The sequence below is a fragment of the Mustela lutreola genome, chromosome 4 (genome assembly GCF_030435805.1).
Source record: "Mustela lutreola isolate mMusLut2 chromosome 4, mMusLut2.pri, whole genome shotgun sequence".
NCBI lineage: Eukaryota > Metazoa > Chordata > Mammalia > Carnivora > Mustelidae > Mustela > Mustela lutreola.
In genome coordinates this window covers 23810401-23833534 of record NC_081293.1, presented here as the reverse complement: position 1 = coordinate 23833534, position 23134 = coordinate 23810401, and the positions used below count along the sequence as shown (strand labels likewise).

The following is a 23134-nucleotide window of genomic DNA, read 5'->3' as shown; positions in this document are numbered from 1 at the left end:
TACCTGTACTTCTTCCTTAAGGAGCAAATAACTGAGTGGAGTGCCTTTCTGGGATGGCCCTGTTATCAGAATCAAAACCCATTTTATAGTCAAAGATTCAGCTACAGCTTCTGCTATCATGTTCCTAGGTTGCTTGAGGGGCTGTTCACCTGCTGAGATTTTCAGAAGATTTGACAAGTAATCATACAAGTTTTATAGATTTTATGCAGGTAATAGGTGAATACATTCTTGCTGTAAAAACCGTAAAGGTGTATATAATATAAAAAGCAAAGGTCCCACTTCGATACTACCTCCTCAAGTCCTTTCTTTTCCTCCACAAGTAATCATAGCTAATTTTTAATGGGTTCCTTTAAAACTTTCTACTATGCACAGAAGCGCCTGGGTGGTAGCTCAGTGGGTTAGGCACCTGACTCTTGATTTAAGCTTAGGACATGATCTTGGGGTTATAGGATTGAGTCCTGAGTTGGGCTCTGTGCTCAGCGTAGAGTCTGCTTGAGATTCTTTCCCTCTGCTTTCCCCCCGATCTCTCTTTCTTTCAAATAGGTAGATAGATAGATAGATAGATAGATAAAATCTTTCAAAAAAAAAAAAAAAACCCCAAACCTTTTTTCTATGCACTATGGCACAAACCTATACATTTATAAAGACAAAGCTTCTTGGGGACTTGAGTTCTATCATGCTATCATATTGGCAAATAATTTGTCAAAGGTTACTTAAAAAGGACCAGGGATCTTAGAGAAATCAGCATGTGAATATGTTTCTATCTACTTCTTTTAATTGCAGCTAGCCCTCTGTAATATGTGCACCTTGCTTTCTTGAAATGTTCAGGGACATTTAGCTTGTTTCTGATTTTTCACTGCTGTGAACAATGCCACAATGAGCATCTTTGCCCTTGACTCTTTGGGAAAATATATTAGTATTTCTCTAAAAGACATTGCTTGCTTTAGAATTGGTGGTATAAGATATGCGCATTTAAAATTCTGATAGATATTTCCAATTTGTTCTTCCAAAAAACTATACCAGTTTACCCTTTTGCGAGTGGGATGTAAGATTAACTCTTTCCCCACTCCACTGCCTCATCTAGACATTGTCATTTTAAAAATTATTATAACTCGTGTGAATATGAATGAAATCTTGTTGTTGTTTTAAACTGCATCGTTGCTTTCCTGTGAGGTAGAGCCTTGGGTGCTGATGAGAACTTTGTCACCATGTGCCCTTGTATCTAAGTGTTGCTCTCCTGTTTCAGATGCTCACTACCTCACCTGCAGGATCCAGGAATGTGCCGAGACCACTCGCAGTGGGCCTTTTGCCCGTTCCATTGACATCAGTTCCCTGGTTGTTCAGGATGAATATATCTTCATTCAGGTGAGTCCAGAAAATGCAGTCAATGGTAGAGAGGGGATGCTCAGGTGATGTCAGGAAAATGAGGGTGGCTTTTCCACGGTTGTGAAGATGGGCTGGGGTGCGGTCCCTCATTTGCTGCTCTGGTGACCTGTTCTCTGGGGGGATCCAAGACTTCTGGTGAAAGGAGAAGGGGTTATGTGTCAGTAATATGTGGAGGGGTCTTCAGTGGCCCACTGAATCCTCAGTTGGGTTGCTGTTTTATTATACCAAAAAGCGTCTGGAAATCACTAGGACTCGGTCTATGGTTTGGAGGTTACTTAGAGCCACATCTCCCATGGGATCTGAGTTTAATTAGTTTATCAAAGCTCCAACCCATTTCTGTCCAAAGTGACCTGTTGAACTTGGGAATGAGAATCCTCAAGAAATGTAGCATCTCTAGGATTTTCTTTCTAGAACAATCTAGAATTCACTGAATTTTCCCTCCCTTTCCAGCACTAACTACTCCCTAATATGTGCCAAATCTAAAATCCTGCACTCCCAAAAACTCTGACTCAAAAAGAAAGCTAGGTGTGACTCGCATTTATAGACAAGCAAGGGCAGCTTTGTGTTAGGTCTTGAGTTTCCCTGGAAGGAGATGCAGAGAAGAGCAAAAAAGAGGAAAAAATGAAAGGTGATTCTCCATTGAGTGACTGTGAGTGTGTATGTGTGTGTGTGTGTGTATGTGTGTGTGTGTGTGTGTGAGAAACCCTAACCCTAACCTGACCTCCGACTGAAGTTTTGAATTCCCCCCACTCTGCCTTCCTACCCTTCTGCTGTCCATTCCTTTGCAAACTGTTTCCTACAGAAACCTTGATCTTTGGACTCTCCAAGAGTTTGCTCAGACCTAAGCACATGAATGATACTCTCTGCCCCACTCCTGGTCTCTTAGTCCAGCTCTGCCCCACTCCTCCCGAGCTGGGCTACCTCTCTTCCTCTGAACCCTTGCAGCTCTTCTTGTCTGCCAGTCCTCCAGCACATGGACTATTAGGAATTGTTACTTAAATCTTTGTGGATTTGTCCTCTTTCTCAATTGTATTTTATACCATCTGAGGATAGGGACAATATTTTATACCCACATTTTACTCCTCATCCTTGGTTCTAACACGAAGCCTTTGTAAATCCAGGGTGCTCAGTGACTGCTTGTTGTATGGATAGATTGTAGACAGAGAGGTTACTTCTTTTGAAAAATCAGTTGTATAGACTTTTGAGGGCTTGTAAAATGTAGGAAAAGTAAACAGCCACTCAAAAACCACCCTGAAAAAGGGAGGGAAAGAGAGGTCTTTTTGGTTCAAGAAAACCAGCAGCAACAAGATGCCCTTCAACAGACGAATGGATAAAGAAGGTGTGGTCCATGTATACTATGGAGTATTATGCCTCCATCAGAAAGGATGAATACCCAACTTTTGTAGCGACATGGACGGGACTGGATGAGATTATGCTGAGTGAAATAAGTCAATCAGAGAGAGTTAATTATCATAGGGTTTCACTTACTTGTGGAGCATAAATAATAACATGGAGGACATGGGGGAGGTGGAGAGAAGTGAGTTGGGGGAAATTGGAGGGAGAGACAAACCATGAGAGACTGTGGACACTGTGAAACAAACTGAAGGTTTTTAGAGGGGAGAGGGGTGGGGGGTTGGGTGAGCCTGGTGGTGGGTATTATGGAGGGCACATATTGCATAGAGCACTGGGTGTGGTACATAAACCATGAATTCTGGAACACTGAAAAGAAATTTTAAAAAATTAAAAAAAAAAGGAAAACCCCTATTTCTTAGTTCAAGTAAAAGCCAGAATCTCAGACTGTTTTTTCCCTAAATCTTGGCAGGTCATGGGCACCATTGTTTCCTTAATCATGAGTATATATTGAACATATACAATGCAGAATAAACAATGTTAGGCACCCCTTGGTTTTTCCTAGCTTTGGCCCTTGGCTTGCTTCTCTCTGCACCTGGTACTCACTGTCTGGGAGATCCTGTGATCTTAAGTACCATCTCTATATTCCCATGACTCTTGAGTCAGGGAATTGTGACCTCTACCCTGTACTTTAGATCTTTATGTCTCATAGTCATCCTGGTATCTCAACTTGGATGTTGTATGGCTAAAATAAAATCAGCGTGTCCCCCTTGAACCTGACACACTGGTGGCACTGCCCTCTACCAGGTCACTCAAGGCAGAAAACTAGAAGTTTGTCTATGTCGCCAAATTCAGTGAATCAAGGCTCCTGTTCTTACCACCCTGACTTATTTCTCAGCTGTTTCCTTTCATTCCATTTGCATTGCCATGGTCCCAGTTTAAGGCTTTGTATTTCTTTATCTATAATTTTTTTTTCAAGGTAGAAGCACAGAGATGATTTATGAATTTACCAGTCTGATTGCCCTTTCCTTAATGCTAATACTGTATATAATGATGAACATGGCAGAATCGTTTCTGGGAAACATGATGTAGAATTTTTAAATGTTCAGATTTTTAAAAAAATTCATTTTTCCTTTTATTGCATGAAGTTTTCTGTAACTCTGCAGGCAGACATCCAGGTTTTTTTTTTCCTAACTATTCTGAAATATCTTTTATTATTATTAGTCTGGAAGCCAGTAGTAGTTTCTTCGTTCATAAGCATCAATTTTTATTTTGTTTGAAAGATATGAGTTCCCATTAGTCAATAAAGTTTTATTGATTGCCGGCTACATTTCAAGCCCTTGCTCTAGGAGCTGAGGTTAAGGCAGTGAACATAATAAAGTTCCTGCCCAAGTGGTGTTTGTATTCTAGTGGGAGACGGGGAAATATATATATATAATATATGTAAATATATGTTATATGTATTTATAATTATATATAAAATATACATATTTTTTATATATGTAGATATGAAAGCCTATAAAGAGTGGTGGTTGAGATCCTGTAGTTTGAAATCCGATGGCCAAGATTTATTCTAACCTCTGCAGGCTCCACTTCAGCTGCATGACCTTGAGCTGTGCCTCATCTATAAAAAGAGAGTAATTACAGTTCTCACTTCATGGGTTGCTGGGCAGATTCTATTTGTTAATTACATCTGTAAAGTCCCAAAACAATGCTATAGAAATGTTTCTCTCTATCTTTCTATCTATCTTGTTCTATTATCTATTTATCTATTTACAGAATATATTAGGTAATGATAATGGGCTGGCTGAAAACTCATGAGGAATGTAAATGTTAGGTATCAGTAGGTATTGTTGTTTTATTTAGGATGACCTGCAAAGGACTCATTTGGTGAGTGGCAAACCAGGAGTGGGCAGCGGAAGTCAGCAGTGAGAGCAGGACATAGAGCTGGGTGTGTTGGGCCCTGTACTTTCTTGATCCCCACATAAGGACATGGAGTGAACAGGAGAGATTGGAGTCTGGCTTTAGGAGCAGAGGTGATGAGGAGACCAAGGCTGAGGGATATAAGTTGGGAGGATGTCAGCATATCCATGTTATTTTTGAATTACAAAATTGAAGTCACCAAATGAGCAAGTACAGACAGAAAAGAAAACAATGCAAAGACCGCAGGGCACAGGGCACTCTAATATTAGGGATGAGAAAGAAGGAGTAAAGGAGACCTTGTCACAGAGTTTATAGACAGCCACAGGAAGACCTAGGGTACTAGATCCCACAGGACCTGGAAGGCTGTTTTAGGATTTTTTTTTTTTTGTAAACCATGAGAGAGATGGGAAGCATGGAGTAACAATTCTCCCAAATAATGCAAAAGGCCAATACTCTTGAGAAAAACATGGAATTTCATCAATCACTAAGTAAACACAGATGAAATGTGATTATTTGCAACTCTCAGTTGACTAAGTTTAAAATAAAGTGAAAGCATGTCCGTGGGTTACACATGGACAACTGTACATATGACAGGTACAGATGTGTGTCGTTCGGCCAGCAGCAGCTAATGAGTCCCTGCCTTCACATTGATCAGTATATGTCTTAGTTCTGACAGTGTATGCTTAGTCTTTAGTTAAAATTGCTTCTTTAAAAAAAGATTCATTATATGATGTTTTCCTTGCTTTTCTGACACTGTGTTTTCTTTGATAATTTTGAATACATGTTCTAGCTACTTTATGAATATAACAGCAGATCTTCTAACTTTTGGATAATATCTGTTGATTTCCTCTATGAGCAGTGACACAACTAATAGATTTCCATGCATTTCTCTTTCCTCCTCTCTCTCTTAAATTCCTCCCCTGGTTTTAGACGGTCATATTATCTCTTTGTTTGCTTTTCAAACTTAAAATATAATGCTGTTAGACTTAAATATTTTATGAAGCATGGCTGAACAAAGATAGAAAAAAATAACCTGTGTTTATGACCTGTATCCAACTCCAGTTTTGTTAATTAAATCATTCAGAGCATTTATATACTTCTGTAAACCATGATTCCTGCTTTTATTTTGATTTTAGTTTTATAGTTAAATCTAGGCCCTTTATTGTAGTTTTCCTATTTGTTCCTTGGTTGTCTGCAGTTTTTCCTTTAGTAAAGTTTTCAGGAAAGGTAAGTTTTTGAATGTTGAAAATGTTTATCTCTCCCTTTAGGCTATAAAATATGTGTGTCATTTGATTTCCATGAGAACTTTGCTCCATTAATTTATTGAATCTTATGATGTCAGGCCAGTCTGATATTTTCCCTTTTAGGTGTCCTAAGTTTTTTTTTTTTTTTTTGCCCTTTGATACCTAAAAGTCCTTTTAAAAATATATATTTGAATACTATTTGCTTTGTTAGTATATGTTTTGTGGTTGGTCATACTGTGTCAATTCCTTTTCCTGAAATGTAAGTCTCATTCAGTTGGTTCAATTTGCCCTTACCTTTTAATTTCTCAAAAGTTTCTGATACATATTTTGAAATATATATTGTATTTCAGTTTCATTATTTTGGTTCTCATCCTCTAAAACACTTAGGATGTGTACAATAGACAGGATAAGCAAAGGAGAGTCATCATTTTTTCCCTTCTAATCAGTTTTAATTCCCTAAGCAAAATGATATTAAAAAAAAAAAAATCTTACCCACATTGTCCATGAACGAGTAGTTAGCAGTGTCCAGGCTTCTTTTTGCATTTTTTTTGCTGTTATTGTTGAATTTCTTTCCTGAACTTTGATAGCTTATATTTTGTGACTTTATGTTGTCTCAACATAGCTACCCTTAGCTCTTGTATTTCTACTTTGAATTCTTCTCATACAGAGGTGATCTCCTCATCATACAGATTATTCTTAATCAGCAGTATGGTCACAACTTTCATTTGCTTCATGGAAGCAGTTTTTATTCTGTTTCTGCTATTAATTTTTTCTGTCCCTTACCCTCTCTTATTTTGCCATATTATTTTATAATTCCTGTGCTGTTTTCTTTTTATGTTTTTCACCATTATTTATTTTTTTCATAACATGAGCTCTTCCTGGACAGACTGAGGAGTTTCCTCTTGGTGATGGACCAGAGCTCTATTTCAGCATAACAAAAATCTTCCTTTTTTCTCAGTGAAGTTCCATATAACTCCCAATAGTTTGTCTGTGATAGGGTCCTTCACATAAGGTAAAAGTGCCTGGCTGTTCTTTATCCGGCCACACCTCTCCAGCTTCTTATCACCACCCAGTTCCTGGAATAGACCCACTGCCAATTCCTGGGGCACACAGACCTTTGGTTTCAAATAATAGATTGTTAGTTTTGTTCCCGGGAAAATGTCTCTTCAGAGAATGCTATTTCTCTGACTTGATCCATGATTTGTAGTTGTGGGCATTTTTGCCTCGGTGCCTGTCTGTTCCCTGTTTGTTCTTCACTGAATTTGGCTTCCTTTCCATGTATATATTGTGTTTCAGGGCCATATTTTCATTGAGAATAGAATTTGTACTTTTAGTTCTTGTTTTTCTTGTTGCTCCTGGGTGGTTTATGAGAGGAAAAAAGGAAGCACCATTATTACTTGGCTATTTAAAACCGTTTATAAAGCTTTATTATGTATTTTCTGAAATGTTGCAATATCTTTCTAACTGATTTTCTTGTTCCTTGACCTGCAACCCCCACCCCCAGTCCACTCACAGCACTACTTCCAAAGTAATTTATTTAAAACAAAGGTCAATGTTCCTGCCTCCAGTGGCTGCTCACCACCTGTAGGTTAAAATCTAATTTCCTTAATATTAGTATCCTGCATACTCCCATCAGCCTCATGGGAATTCTTTAGCCACTATGGCTCCCTCTATACCTTCCTTATTATATTTTACCCTTTCATAAACAAAAAAACCTGTTCAGTGTCCATACATACATGATGTCATTTGTTGCTTAACATGCCTTTCTTGCATGACAAACCTGCTTGGAATGTCCATTTATTAGACAAACTTATCCTTAGATTCAACTTAGGCATTGCTAGCTATAGAAAATCTTCCCTGACATCCTCAGCTGGGGCTGCACAAAACTTCTTTGCTGACTACTTAACCCGTGTGTATTGTGTCTTGCCAGCCAGGTCTGTAAACTTTAAGAGGAAAAGACGATGCCTTACCGTACATCAGTGTTTCTCTTGCATAGTGTAATGACTGGTTCTCAGTACATGTTTGTTGAACGGAACTGAACTGAGAAGATAAGACACCATTCTTATTCTCAGGGAAGGCAAGTTATCTTTTTAAAGCAAGGGAATCTTGTTTCTCCAACTAACAATATAAGACAACTTAGGGTAATTGGCAATTGTTCACTGCATAAGAAATGACCATATGTGGAATATCTCTGCATTTTTATAAAACTGCTGTCCAACAATTATCCATTATGTTATTCAGTACCCTTTTTATATTCATTCATTTAAATATATTAAAATACAATCAGCCCAGTGGGGAACACAGACAGCTAAACAATTATAATGTAGCTTGATGAGAGCTGTATTAGTGCAAAGCACATGTTGCTCTTGGAGTAGGCAGGAAGAGCTTCGGGAGGCAGGTTAATACGAGCTTCCTATCAAGGGAGATTAGGAATCCCAGTTAGGGAGGTGAAGGAGAAAGATGATTCCAGGTGGGAGAGAAGCAGGCATAAAGTTAAGAAAGTGAGAGAACATAATACTTGGGGACCTTTATCCAAGGACAGGTGTAGTTGTGGGAGGGAATTAAGTGGCAGGAAAATCAAGTAGAAGATTGTCTAGGTGAGATGAGCCTTTTTTATTTCCTTCCATGAAATCTGGGTAATTTTGTGTTTCCCCCTTTATAGGGCCGAGAAGCTCAGAACTAATTTTTTGCCCATTGTAGCACCTTCCTTTCTCCTACTGGCCATTTGTGATCACGTGGCTACTTTCTTTTCCTATTTATTTTTTGTTGTCATTTATTGCTTTTTTTTTTTAATTATTGGAAGCCATCTCAGAGCAATTTCTGTAACCAGTGTGAATTTTTAATCTTTTTTGGAGGATCTGAGTTTTGAAAATTGAAATGGAGCTCAAGAAAGGCTTTAAGGGGGGATGCCTGGGTGCTTAGTGGGTTAAAGCCTCTGTCTTTGGCTTGGGTCATGGTCTTGGGATCCTGGGATCAAGCCCTGCATTGGGCTCTCTGCTCAGTGGGGAGCCTGCTTCCTCCTCTCTCTCTGCCTGCCTCTCCACCTACTTGTGATCTCTGTCTGTCAAATAAATAAATAAAATCTAAAAAAAAAAAAATGGCTTTATGGAGGAGGTCAGATTTGTACTGCAATGATTAATGTCCATCTCAAAAGCAAGAAAAAGGCAGGGATTCCTCATTCTGTTCATTGAAATAAAGCTGCCTCAGAAGGCTTTTGTGAGGGCAGAAAATCCTCAGACCAATAGTAGCTTCTCCTCCAGGGTTTAAACCCACAGATTGATATCTGCACAAGGAAGGCATCTGGGCATCATAGTAGGTAGTATCTACCTCTCCTGCCAATGTCTACTGAAGAATGATCCCAAGAGAAGAAGCTAGAGTGTGTCAAGGCTCAGGTCCAGCCCAGCCCTTATGGGAGACATCTCCAGGGAGCACTGCTAAGGCAGAGCTGGGCTCTGAGGACTATGTATTTTCTGAAGGATGCTTGCTGTCACTCCAGAATTTGGCTTTTAAAGGGGAACCTTATAAAGCCACATTATTTTCTTCTTTGCCTACAATCTGAGCAGCTGAATAATAGCTGAGTGGGCATAAAGGGCTCTGGTGGCTTTAGTTTTTCATAATTTTAAGGGTTTTATCCATTTGAATTTTTTAGTTTTGTAAAGTATTGATATCCCTTATTTTTAGTGCCATCAGAGACCTACAACTGGGAAAAAAAAAAAAAAAAATCTTACAGGAAAGGTTGCCGGTTGATCCCCTCGTTCTTACAGGCTTTTTTTTTTTTTTTTTTTTTTTTTTTCCAAATGTGATTTTTGGCAGGTTATATTTACATTGAGTGTTAGGGAACTTGTTTCAGGAGCTACTGAAAAAGATTCTTAACATCTCCTTAAGTAGAGTTACTCAGTTTTTGTTTGCTGGGTTCTTAATACCTTTCTCATTTGACAAAAACAATCTGCTGCTAAAATGTGTTTGAAAACCGCTGACTTTCTGTAGCACAGTTGGTTCCATGGGTCAAAGGTCAGATGTTTTTGCATGCAGACAACTGAACCACCAGGGAATCAGATGACATGCAGTCCCGTTTTCTTTCTCTGGAAATTAATAAATATTATGTATGTGTCTAAGGCATACTTATTTATCCACGAGTGAGCCATATACAAATGCATATGCATTCGAGATTAAAGTTTCAATAACCAAAAACCCAGTAACCTCTGCATAGTAAACTTCCCATGACATTGATTTTGCATGAAAAATTCACCCTCAAAAAAATTTGTCCTTCTAAAGGAAAGCTCCCATGCCCAGTTATTTCTTTTTTCCTAAACATGATTAGTTTTGATTCTGTATCCTGTGTGTGCTTGAAGGGTCCATCTACTACTCACATGGCTCCTACAGTTTAGGAGAGACCCCAAAGGTTCTGCCTCACCTTTTATTGTTCTGTTGACAAAGAGGTAAATATAGTCATCTTGATGGTTTTGCTTGAGGGGACCAAATGTTTGATCTCCTGCTTTCAGCTGAGCTGAAGATATACAGAACACTGTGAAATTTGTTAATCTGTCAATGCCTTTTCTATGCAGGGGGCCCCAGGGCCTGGGGTTTCATAGTGAAATCAAAAGGAGCTAATCCTTCCCAGAAGAGCCCTTGTTTTAATGGGAAAGTGTCTGCCTGAAATGTCTCCGTTCCACATGGATAAAAGAGAAATCGGCTTTCCTCTGTAGGGGCAGGGGGAAAGAGATAAGTTGGTTTCTGTGTTCTGAGCCAAGAAGGTTGGAAATCCTGCCTTTTCTCCTTATGGAGTAGCTTTTTTAGTGATTATCCTGGAGAGTAGGTGGTTCAAGAGTGGTAACAATGCAATCCCTTCAGGGATAGGATTCATACCCTGGCTATTAGGGAGTGTGATGAAGAAATATGAATAGAGCCCTAATAAGTCATCTTAAGAGAATTGTGTGTCCTCGCTGAACTACACGGAGCCTGGACTCATTCCTTCCTCAGGGCACAGGAAGTGGCCCTCAGTGAAATAAAGATTCATTACTCATTGAACAGAGTTTCACTGTGAGTACAATTGTACTAAATGATACAGGTCTATTACAGATATCTAAAACACAAGAGAAAAAACAGATCTATAATTAAAATACAAACAAAACACTCCAGAGGCATGAAGAAAGCAGAAAATTCAAAGGGAATGCCATCCTCATTCTGCCCAATCCTTAACATCCACAACTAGACCAGTATCAGTGTATAGATCCACACTTTCAGCTCCTGGTAATGTTGTGTAGATGTAGTCCAAAGAGGTGTCCCCTCTGTAGCAAGGAATCCTGTGGGCAGAGCAATGATATGCAGAAGCGGGGTCCTGGGATGATTCTAGTATTAACAGTGGAGCCGCTCAGTCAGTAATTCGGATACAAGCTGTTATTGTTCGGAGTTGAAAAGTATTCTAGATGTATTAGCAATTAATAAGTACTAGTAGCTAGTTAACAGGTATTTCTTGAGGTCCTAGAAGTATGCCAGATACAATGGAGCATGGCAGGCTGGAAGGTGTTGTCCCTGCTCTCAGGCAGTTTATGACTCAAGTAGCTGGTGGTCTGATGTGGGGCAGAGGACCCTGAACTTATGCACTTGGGATGATAGGGTTCTGCCACCTACCAGCCAGGGAACGCGGGACAGTTCACTTGGACTTTGAGAATGCTAATTTCCTCATCTCTGTAGAATGGAAGGATGCCCCTTGCCCTGCCTAAATTGAAAGGTTTTTATGAGGATCAAAGGAGATGATAATGGCTTTGAAATGCTCTGAAAACTACAGAGCCCTATCAAATGCAAGAATCAAGAGATTAATCCACATGCAAAAGTCAGCCTCCCTACTTCTGTGTATGCACATTCTCTTTGAAGAGTTTTTATAAGCCGGTCATGGAAAGGATTTTGAAATCTTTTCCCCAAATTCATTTTGTAATCACTCACGGGTTCATCCCATGTATCGACATATGTGTGTGATAAAACCTTCCCACGTGCCTTCCATAGTACTAGTTATCGGAGAAACCAACTTCTCATGATAGATATGTAACTGTAGATATGCTGGGGTTTAATTCTCTTTCAAGACTCTTGAGTGCCTTCTTGAGGATGTTGGTCCCTAGCTCTCCCAGGTGTTGATAGTTTAAGTTCCTGGTTTAGGCAAGAGTGTGGGAGTTAGCAAAGTCTCTATGGCATGTCTACTGTATCCCTAATAGTTATCTTTCTGACAGAAAAAAAAGCCCTGAGGCAGAAATTAATAGAGTGTAATTATTCAAAGAAAAACTATTTGGCAATATTTTAAATGATGTTAATTTGGCCTTAATGGGAGAGATTTGAATGTTAAATAAATAGCAATTTCATCATTAGGGACACATTTACAACACAGGAGTTTAAAGGAAAATGAAAGAGTTGCAGAGACTGTCTTCAGAAGAAATTCAATAAAGACATCTTCAGGTGAATATTCTTGAAGCGCTTTCAGAATCTTAAGTGAGGTGTTTTCAACAGCCAGCACTAATGGAAGTTCTTTAAATAGCATGTTCCTGGGATGTGTCTCCTATACAGGCAATGATTTTAGGGCCTTGATGTAAAAGTTGCTACTAGTATTTGAAATAGTTCCATGAACAACCACAAATTAGTGTAAGTCATGATGTTTAGTTGATCCTGGCGTTGAAGAGGTCGCACCCCACGTCCTTCTGGCTCGTGTTTGCTCAGCTGCCAGCCCAGAAGCAGAGGCAGCACTGTGAAACTCTTGCTTTTTGTTCTGATTTCTGATTTGGGCTGATTTCTCCCAAATGAGATGCTTGCAAGAGACCCTTTTGCCATCGTGGTGGAGATAAACAAACCTTGAAGTACAAGGTGTTAGGCTCCTCTGGGCTAATTGTGCCTCTTCCTATGTCGTGAGGGTGATGCGGAGCCTCGTTCTCCATGGGTCTTCATAGGGTCCCCTGTGGGCCTGAACTATTACTCATAGTAATTACCAGTTCAGTAACTCTCCTTGGGATGGCTTTTCCTCCCTCATTTCCTACTTTCTAGTTCTACCTCTTTTATTCCTTCTTTTGTTGAGAAATTGATCATTTCTCAAATGCAAACAAACAAAACAGCCCCCCACCGAAAACTGAGCAAAACAAAACAAAACTACCTGCATAAAACCCCTCATCGCAGTCTCTACATTTCCAGGCAGAGAGAACCCAACTCAAGGAAACTAAGAGACTCTCAAATTTATTGAGCGCCTTATGTTTACAGTAATGTGAACAAATTGAACTATCCAAGAAAATTAGAATCAACTGCATGCCCATATCAAATTTCTCAATCCAAACCCTCAATCCCATCCTTTCTAACTTCTCAGGGACTGGCTTTACCTATTAGCCTTCTTCCTGTATGTCTTCAGCATGTTCATTCCTATTTTAGACTTCCCATCAGTATTGAAATATTTTAAAATATTTACTCGCCTTAAATCAAAAAAAGAAAACAAAAATTTCTTTGAACCCCATGTTCCTCTCTATAAATGTCCCATCTTTTGTTCACAAGCAGATTTCTTTTTTTTTTTTTTATTAATTTTTTTTTTTTTTTTTAAAGATTGTATTTATTTGTCAGAGAGAGTGAGCGAGAGCGAGCACAGGCAGACAGAGTGGAAGGCAGAGTCAGAGGGAGAAGCAGGCTCCCTGCGGAGCAAGGAGCCCGATGTGGGACTCGATCCCAGGACCCTGGGATCATGACCTGAGCCGAAGGCAGCTGCTCAACCAACTGAGCCACCCAGGCGTCCCACACAAGCAGATTTCTTAAGAGCTATCTGTTTTCTTTTTTTTAAAGATTTTATTTATTTATTTATTTCACACAGAGAGAGACATCACAGGTAGGCAGAGCAGCAGGCAGAGATAGAGGGGGAAGCAGGCTCACCACTGGGCAGAGGACCCTGAGATCCTCACCTGAGGCGAAGGCAGAGGTTTAACCCACTGATCCACCCAGGCACTCCAAACTGTCTGTATTATTTATCCTACTTTCTCATTTTCTTCTCTTTAACCCACCTGAGACTGACTTCTGCCTTGTCTACTCCATTGAAAGTACTTAACGCCAGTTCATCAAGATGTCTTTGACTTCCGTCCAGACTACACCTCTCCATCACTCACTCAGCAGACCCTTCTACAGCCCCAGGGTCTCTAGCTGCAGCGCATCCCTGAGCACACTGGGCTTTGCTCCTTTCACAGTGTGTGCTTCAGCTCCTCCTCCTACCTCTCGGGCATCTTCTTCTTCCTCTCCTACTCTCTGGGCTCTTCCTCTGCCCACCCTTTCAATATGGGCTGTTCTCAGAGCTTTTCATAGGTTCCCTTTCTCTGCTCACTTCCCAGGCTCTCTCTGACCAATCCCATCTCATTGATTCTCTAGGCACCAGTTCCCATTCAGATGCTGATGAGTCCTCTGTGCCTCCTGCTGAGACAGAGCAGCTCGCAGAGGAGCTGTTCCTTTCCTGAATGCCCAGCAATCCTTGAGGCTTGGTGATCTCTTCACTCCATTCAGGGCTTTGCAGTTCATGTCCCTAATGAATGATGAAGACTTGTTTTTCCCCAAGAGATCTGCAGAAGCTCCATGAAAGTTACAATACTTGTTACTTGTGAGGCCAGCATTGTAGGGAATCTTTTCCCTTAATCTCTGAGAATTGTTCTGTCATTTGCCCTGTTATTATAGCACAACTATTTGCTTTTCTAGTAGTACATGAATGGGATATGTCTGGCTTCGGGGTGTCAAGTTGTTTTCGTTTTGTGTATCACCTTTGGGTAATTAGTAATAGCTGCATAGAAGGCTGTGTTGTTGTGGTTCAGTAGGAAAGACTGCTGCTGTTAATTAGTGGTGTCTCCATGGGCTTGAGAAGGAAGAGTAGTGGCATGGATTCTGGGCGCAGTATATTTTATAGGAAGGGTGGCACTCGTTGTGTTTAATTATCCAGGAGCCTCATGATTAGATGCGGCCTGTGCATTCTGGTCTGGAAATTAGATATGTTGTCCAGAGGACCACGAGTGTTTCTGTAATTCAGCCCAAAGGAGGCAGATCAGCCGCTCTCAATCTCTTCCATATTGGAAAATATGCAATTTCCTGTTTTCAAAGCAGTGATGCGTCAGAATGCTCTTTCCAGGTAACCCCACCACCAGTTTTTAACCCACCCATCAGCAAACTGAAAGAATGGTTGTCACGATTGATTTGTGGTGTCTCATATTTCCTGCTAAATGGTTGACTGCTAAGCTTGCATTTTATTTTCTTTAATTCTACTTTAATCTTCACAGGATCTCGGTGTGATGGACATTATTCTCTTTAGTGTTCCATGGAGAATTTCAAAGAGGTTCAGAGAATCCCCCTTTGTCCTGGAGCTCAGTGACGGCAGGGTTGGGATATGATATCAGAGCTGCCTGGGTTCATAAGGAGGACAGTGATCTATTTCTCATTTTGTTTTCCCAATGTGAAGAATCTTCACATTAACCCTGCATCGCCGGTTTTTCCCAGAAACTTTTCCAGATGCTGTAAAAGTGGAAGAGAGGTAGCTGCTGCCTCTATGGTGGTAGACACCAGGGGCAGGGAAGCCTTCCTCCCTCCTTGTTCTGTGGACTGTTTGTCAGGATCTGTTTCAATTTTGTTTCAGATCAGAAACTTTCTGCACCATTAACCCAAGAAAGGCTTAATGGGATTCAGTGCAATGCAATCATGCCTGTACCTCTGAGAGCTGTCCCTCAGAAGCACTTAGAGGATTATTCAAAGACTCATCGCTAGGGTGGGGGGTGGTGGCGGTGTGAGTGGCAGCATGGTTAATCTTCATTACCATCCGGGCCTCCACTTTCTTCAGCTTTCCCCACTTTCCTTGTACCTCTCGCCATGAGTTACCCAGTTTCCGTCATGTGCTTCTTGGCACAGCTTCTCTGGAGTCCCATTCCTGGGAGCAGAGGAGCTACTGAATCATGACCCAGCTGGGTCTCCCCATTGTCTTTCCCTTCCAAGTCCCAGTAAGTTCCCCACACCCTCTCTTCCGAAGCATAGCTCCCAGGAAATGCCTTTCCTGGGGCCTTCCCCTATTAAAGATAATTGTATTGTAAAAACGACAGTGCTGATAATAAAGGCATTTGGGCTGTGGACTGAGAAGAAGACTATTAAGTCCACTCCTCTCCCCATTACCATTCTAACTAGGATACAGATCTATTTATTTCAGAGTTTCAGCTTTTAAAAATTTTAATCGCTCTGCCTTTACCTCTGTAGCTAGCTAATGGGGTAAACAAATGCTTTGGATTTCGCAAGCAACTTTTAAGAATCTGATTCTGAAACCCATCATGATCATCGGTTAAGAACTAAGGTCTTTTTAGAGTTTAATAGTGGCAGAGCCAGTGGCTGATCGATCTGCTTAATTTGATTGAGCACCTACTGAGTGCTCTGGGCAGTGATAGGTTCTGAGACAGAAGGATTAATAGTTCGTTCATTCATCCATTAAACAAACATTTGTTGAGCACTTAATGTGTCCCTGTTATTCTAAATGAAGGTCATATAATGGTGTCTTCATTTTGTTTCAGACTAGGTGAGGGGTTGGGACTCTATGGCCGTACTCTTACCCTAAGCAATGTTCAGAAGCTCTTGAGAAAGTGCTGGGCTTTTTCTCAGGTTAAGGGAGACTCATGAGGCTTGATATGATCAAAGATACTTTTCTGGAGAAGGTAAGGCTCGAGCTAGGCCTCCAACTGGAGAATTGACTTGAGGAGTCTAAATTTAGGACCATCCAGTGCTCAAAGGAAGAGACCATTCTGTGGTAGGAGACAGTGCGCCACAGGATGGGCTGGGCAGGTCGATGGAGGAGAGGGGTGGGCAGTACAGCATTCCTGGGTTTAAGTCTGGTCTCACCCTTCACTCCCTCAGTGACCCTGGGCCCTCACCTTTATAAACCAGATACAGGTGGAATGGATCCAGTTTAAGGAGAGTGAGGGACTGGACGAATTCTCCCACCCACTCAGCCTCTTCATCATCCATTGTGGACACCTCCAAGGTATCACTGTAGGATTCCAGAACTTCATGGAATCCAGCGTGGAAGGCAGTGAGGTACATGACTCCAGAGTTCCCTCCTAATGCTACCATTCCACAAGTCTGCTCACTCTCCAAGATGCTCCGTTTAGTTTAACATGGATGGACAGGGGACTGTTATTCAAAAGTATTTCCCAACTTATTTCTCCAATGTCAGAAGCAAATCGAAAGATATTTAGGTTGTAGCTAATCCCTTAAGAGAGCTTCTGAACCGGGATGCCTGGGTGGCTCAGTTGGTTAAGCACTGCCTTCGGCTCAGGTCATGATCCCAACATCCTGGGATCGAGTCCCACATCGGGCTCCTTGCTCGGCAGGGAGCCTGCTTCTCCCTCTGCCTCTGCCTGCCATTCTGTCTGCCTGTGCTCACTCTCTGTCCCTCTCTCTGACAAATAAATAAAATCTTAAAAAAAAAAAAAAGTTGCTGAACCATTCTTTCCTCCTTTCCTTTCACATACATCTACTGAGGGCACAAGGTGGATAGTACAATAGGTCAAAAATTAAAAAGCACAAAAGTAAAGGTTCCTACCCTAGGGGGCCTTTTAGTCTAGTGAGAGAGAGAGAGAGAGATCATATGTATGCAGAACCATGAAGAAGATAAATAATTACATGTTGTGATCCAGCAATGAAGAAATAAACATAATTGCAAGAGCCAATCAGAGCGAAGAAGGGACTTCATCAATTCATTTATTCTGTCAGTCCCTTGACAAGTATTTCCGGAGTTACTGCTATCCACAAAGCATGGGACCCCACGTCGGAGATTTGATAGTGAAGGTGATAAACTCCAGCCCTTTTCTCATGGGAGTTTATGATTCACATGATTCCCATCTCTGATAGGTATTAAAAGGCAACAATAAAATAAGAGCATAAATTAGAAAACTCTGTGCATGCAGACCTGTGTGTTTGTGTGCACACACACCTGCATATGTTCATGTAAAATACCTCCAGATTCTGCTTTTGAGATGGGGACATATGAAATGATTTCATGACAGGTGGATCCGCGTACACTCTTCCCTCCCCCTTTCTAAACTGGGAGTCGGAAGGTCTGAACAGAAATCAATCCCAGCAATTTATTTTTAACTTCTTTCTCCTTAGCCGGGATTGATTTTTGTCTTTGTGATCAATGGCACAGAGAAAAGCTCCATGGCCCGAGCAGCTGTTCAAGCACTTGGTCTGGTCGGCCCCACATCTATCGAACAGAACATTAGAAGCCGATTATGGAAGTAATAGAATGAAGATGTTTGAAGGATGGGCCTGATTACTCCTGCCTTCCTGGGAGGAGTGCCTACAGGCAGGGGGTTGCCTGTGCTCCAGCCCAGGAGAGCGGCAGGGCTGGGAGACAGCAGGATGCTGCTATCCCCAGTGGGCAGAAGCCAGTAGGAGGAAGCCAGGAAGGGCAGGAAAGCACTGGGGATTCACTCCCCCTTTGCCAGCCTGACTCCCTCCTGCCTTTCGTTTTTAGCACTCTTGTTCTTCCTCCAACTATTTCATCTTTACTATACCAACTGCTGTTAGGTTTCGGTCTGCAAGTGAATCATCTGTTGCAAAATAGAAAAAAGAGAGAGAGAGAGGGAGAGAAAACTGCTTGGCTTTTCCCCTCTCCCTGCTTTAAGATTTTTTAAAATTGTCTGATTCTTTCATCTCCATTCTCTCTGTCCTTGTTTTCTCTAATCCAGTGTGTATGTGACAGGACCATGAATTTAGCCACTTCCTTTCTCTCCCTGGCCTTGTAACCTCTGGACAAGATTGCTTCCACCTTGTCCCCTGAGAAATGTCCTCGGGAGGGGTGCACACCTCATTGCAATGCACAGTGGTAATGGCAGCGAACGCAGTTGGCGTGGAGAGTCTTCCAACCCCAAGGCCTTCTGTCCGAGGCTCCGGAATGAACGCCTGAGGTTTTGCTGCTTGCCCCAGGTGGCGATTGCTTCCAGATTGCAGTAGGGAGAAATGATCAAAGTGCTCTTAATATGATTGTGTTTATTATTTCGCTCTGCTGTGTAATTGGTTCTTAGGTATTCCATGTGTGCGTAGGAGGGAAAACATGGAAGTGGTGGCTTCCTTCCTTCCTCTGAAATGTCTGATAGGAGTCCTTGTGAAGTTGATTGAACAGAACCCTTCCGTAGATAAAACACTATAAGCCTCATCATTTTCTTATTTAAGATGTGTTTTCTGCCTTCCTCTGTGATTTTTACCTCTTGGCTAATTTTCTTATTGAATAATCTGTAGTTCTTGCAGAGTCAATGTCATGTAATAGTACTAGTAACACCTGCTGAGTGGCTGGTGTGAGCGAGGCATGGTACTAAGGCATTTTGTTGTCATGACATCCTAGGAGGGAAGTCCTACGCTTACCTCTGCCTCACAGAAGAGGCACAGGAAGGTGAAGTTCTTTTCCTAAGGTCACCCAGCCAGTGAAGAGTGGAGCAGAGATTTTGACTGAGGCTGTCTGATACCAGTGCACTCGTTCTGCTTTTTAAATGAGAATCCCAACCTAAATACTCTTATACTTTGAGCCAATTAGGTCAAGGCATGTGTAAGGGGCAGTAAGTAGGAGCAGAAACCCTTCACATGAAGTAGCAGCACAAAACATGTTTGTGGAGTTATTGAATGACAACAGAAGAAACTGACAGCAGAGAATCTTGGGATGTGAATTGAAGAAGATGCTCGTGCTAAGGAAATCAGGACCTGGGATGTGAAGGGATACGGAGCACAGGGCATGAGATTCTTAAGTCCCCACTTTGTGTCTGGTGCATGTTGGACCAGTATGTTGTGAGTGTGCCCACTCATGGGAGGATGAAATTGAGATCTGGAAGCAGTTAAGTGCTTTTCCCAAAGACCCATGGTAGCCAGTAGGGAGGGGTGAGGAAGGTACAAAATCCATGTCTAGGCTTCTGATGCAAGGCTCTTTGTGAATTTTCACAACAAAGAACTAAATAAGTAATCAAAAAGGTCCAGAAAGATAAATTTCTGGTAATCCAGCTGTAACTCTTGGGCATTTTCTTGAAGCATATCTACGTTCTTGATATGAACCTCTGCAACGAGAAAAAAAAAATAAAATCGTAATAAGGTTATTGAGCAGAGTGGTGTAAACTTTTTATTGGAAATGTCAAGCAAGAGTGAAGCATAGTGTTTATGTCAGATACTACACAGAAAAAACCCATAATAAAACCTACACACACCCCCTGGTTCTTGGCATACTTTCTTGAAGCAGCACTTTGGGAACCAATAACCAGTGACCCACTGTCTTGCATCTCACTTCCTGCAGTTTCTCCAGATGCGCCGCGATCTTTCTCTTCCTTCAAGATCTATCCCCATCATATCCCCACCTTTTCTCTCCATCCCACCCTTGCTTATATAGAGCACTGTAGTGGTATCCTGGCTAATCCACTGTTCCATCTTCAAATCCATCATCCTGCTCAGCAAACAGAAAGTCCTTTAGTGGTGAGAACCCTTTCTTCTCCAAAGGTAGTGGGGCTGTCAATAACACTACATCCATATATATAATATGTATTACACATATATACATGTATATTACACATACATGCACATGTATATTACACATATATGCACATATATATGTATATGCTCTATATTACAGGTGTGTGCAGGTGTGTCGTGTGTACCCTGATTTTGGTGATCTTAGAAGGAGCATGAAAATAAATAGAGTCAATCGCTTCTCGGCCTTTTGGCTAAGATCAAGTGAAAATAACTAGTCAAGTACTGTGGCTCTGAGGGGTCACTTGTCCAGCACCCAGCCTTTAACTGGCTCAGGGTACCAGAGCACTATCACCGGTGTTATGTTGTCATTTGTATATCTTATATGTTAGGCTTGCTTTTACAAAGAAATGGTAAACTCCATGAGGTTACGGTCCTATGACTCCCATGGTAACTGAAATAGCCTGGGCACAAGAGTGCTGGATAAGTTTTTGCTCACTGAATGGTATGTGCAACATATAGTAGAATTGGGGCCAGGACCCATCATGAGATGTCTAAACATGAGCAGTGTTCAAGGAATGATGGGGATTTGGCCAGATCCTTAATTAACATGTGGATTCAGCAGTAGGTGGAGAAGATTATCTTGGAATCTGCTTCCGTTCCCCACAGGAAAGCACACTCTCTTATCGTCATGTTATGTCGCCAAACACTCAAAGGAGTATTTGATGTAAAATCACGACCCACTTGCGAAACCCATGCAATTATCACCACTTTGTCTTTTTCTGATCTTGACTCAGCAGACACAGACTGAAGCAGCCTGGCAACCTGAAAAGAGCCTGGGGATTCAAGGCAGACGTTCTGTGGTTGGCTTTGAGCCTCACCTTTTAGTAGCAAGGTGACCTAAAGTCAGGCCCCTTCATTCTAAAATGGGCATGTAATTAGACCTCCCTCACAGGGTTGTGCCCTGACCAAATGAGATTCAGTCCAATAGTAAAAACTAATGGCAGGGAATAGAGTCCTCTAGAAATACTAGTTGTTATGACATGGGTGCCAGTTACTAAGAGAGGGCAAAATGGGAATATAGCACATTATCTACCATAGAAAATAGTACAAGAGAACTGAAAGGTACCAGTTTCCCATAATTTAGAATAGCAGCTGGTAAGTGCAGTGAGAAGGTGACAAACAAAGAGTTCTAAAAATCAGAGGAAGAAAAGATGAATTCCCACTGGGAAATTGGGGTGGAGAGGCTTCCTTAGGGAGGTAGTTTGTGATGCAAGTCCCTGCGATTTCAGTGATGCTGGGGGCTTCTCGTGATCTGGGTCATGGTAAGTCCCTCAAGGTAATTGGTCCTAAATTAACCATTCTTTAGAAAGGCTCTGTAGGAGACACTTCAGGTTTGTTCGGGGTTGTAGTGTTAGTGGGTGTCGTCAGGATTTTGAGAGCCAAGTTCAAATCCAGGCTCGACCACTTTGGAGCTGCATGATCCAATGCAGTCAGTGAACTCACCAACAAAGTGGGACTGCAAAGGATCTCCTCCATGTGGTCATTGTGCATGAGAGCAGAGAGCACAGACAGAGTGTGGGTGCAGAGCCTGACTCGCCAGTGGTGCTTCCGCCGATGGAGGACAGGAAAGGCCTGACACGAGAAGTACAACGGGGAGGCTCCAAGTAGCAGTTGGCATTTCACAAATATTCACGGCTCTCTTGGGGAAGTGGTGGTGTTTCCTGAGAAACAGCTTGACAAATGGTATAAATCTGTCCACTGCTGTCCCAAAATTCACTCATGAGGCATGCAAGTCCCATGTTGGTGAAGTTTTGCTGTCGTATTTAGCAGCCCACACATATTTCCCAGGCCGCCTGGAAATCCCAGGTCCCAAAGAAGCATCCCTGTTTCTCTAGAAAATTAATGACTTTGTTTGCCTTGCCTTTTTAGGAAATGGAAAATATCTCGAACATATCGGTAAAATTAATCATTCTCTAAGTGGCGGTATAGGGCCGCCATTCATCTTGGGTGGCTGAATACACGTCTCCTCTTTATCTCAGCCTATCCATTTCCTGCTTCCTTTGTGACATCCTTATGGCCCACCAGTCTGTGGATAGCTATAGCCCCACTGGAGAATTTAAATTCTTCCTGCCCTGCACCCCCGCCAAACAATCAACAGAGTGGACCCGTCTGGATCATTGGCTTGATTTTTGTCTTAGTCTCTTCATACTGCTAGATACAGCACACAACAGGATCTTACATACAGATAACAGAATCTTTCCCACAGTTCTGGATGCTGGAGGTCCAAGATCAAGGTACCGGCAGATTTGGTGGCTAAAGGGAACCCATTTCCAGGTTCATAGACATGGGGCAGAAGGGGCAGGGGAACTCCATGGAGCTTCTTTAATAAAGGCACTTATCCCTTCCCTGAGGACCCCACCCTCCTGACCTAATCACCTCCCAAAGGCTCCACCTCCAAATGCCATCACACTGGGGATTAGGTTTCAACATAGGAATTTGTGGGGAACACAAACTTTCCATCTACAGCAATTTTCCAGTGAAAAACTTCTAACATCTTAGGGTTTTAACCTTCTGGTCATTACATTGTAGAACACTTTACAGTTCCATGAAAGCATTTTATTATCTCATTTACTGCTCTGTAAGAGAAGGGTAATTATTTGTTCCCTTTTTATGGAACAATAGCCCTGAAACTCCAAGAGATTAGTTACCATGCCAGTTGCCTCTCTGATAACCAGTGGAGCTGAAACTAGAAGCACGGA

At 41.7% G+C, this 23134-nt stretch overlaps 1 protein-coding gene and 1 long non-coding RNA gene across 2 annotated transcripts in view; one reads left to right on the top strand and one right to left on the bottom strand.

Moving 5' to 3' along the window:
- SORCS3 (sortilin related VPS10 domain containing receptor 3) overlaps positions 1–23134 on the top strand; it is a 590518-nt gene that overhangs the window by 441238 nt on the left and 126146 nt on the right. Inside the window, exon 7 of the mRNA XM_059173261.1 lies at positions 1247–1365. Within this exon, the coding sequence (XP_059029244.1) occupies positions 1247–1365 (119 nt within the window). The remainder of the gene's footprint in view (positions 1–1246; positions 1366–23134) is intronic.
- Positions 1363–16891, bottom strand: LOC131830716 (uncharacterized). Its single transcript, XR_009353321.1, has 3 exons — positions 16799–16891; positions 6396–7258; positions 1363–1518 (listed from the first exon to the last, which is right to left on the bottom strand). It is a non-coding gene; the product is annotated as an uncharacterized LOC131830716 (long non-coding RNA).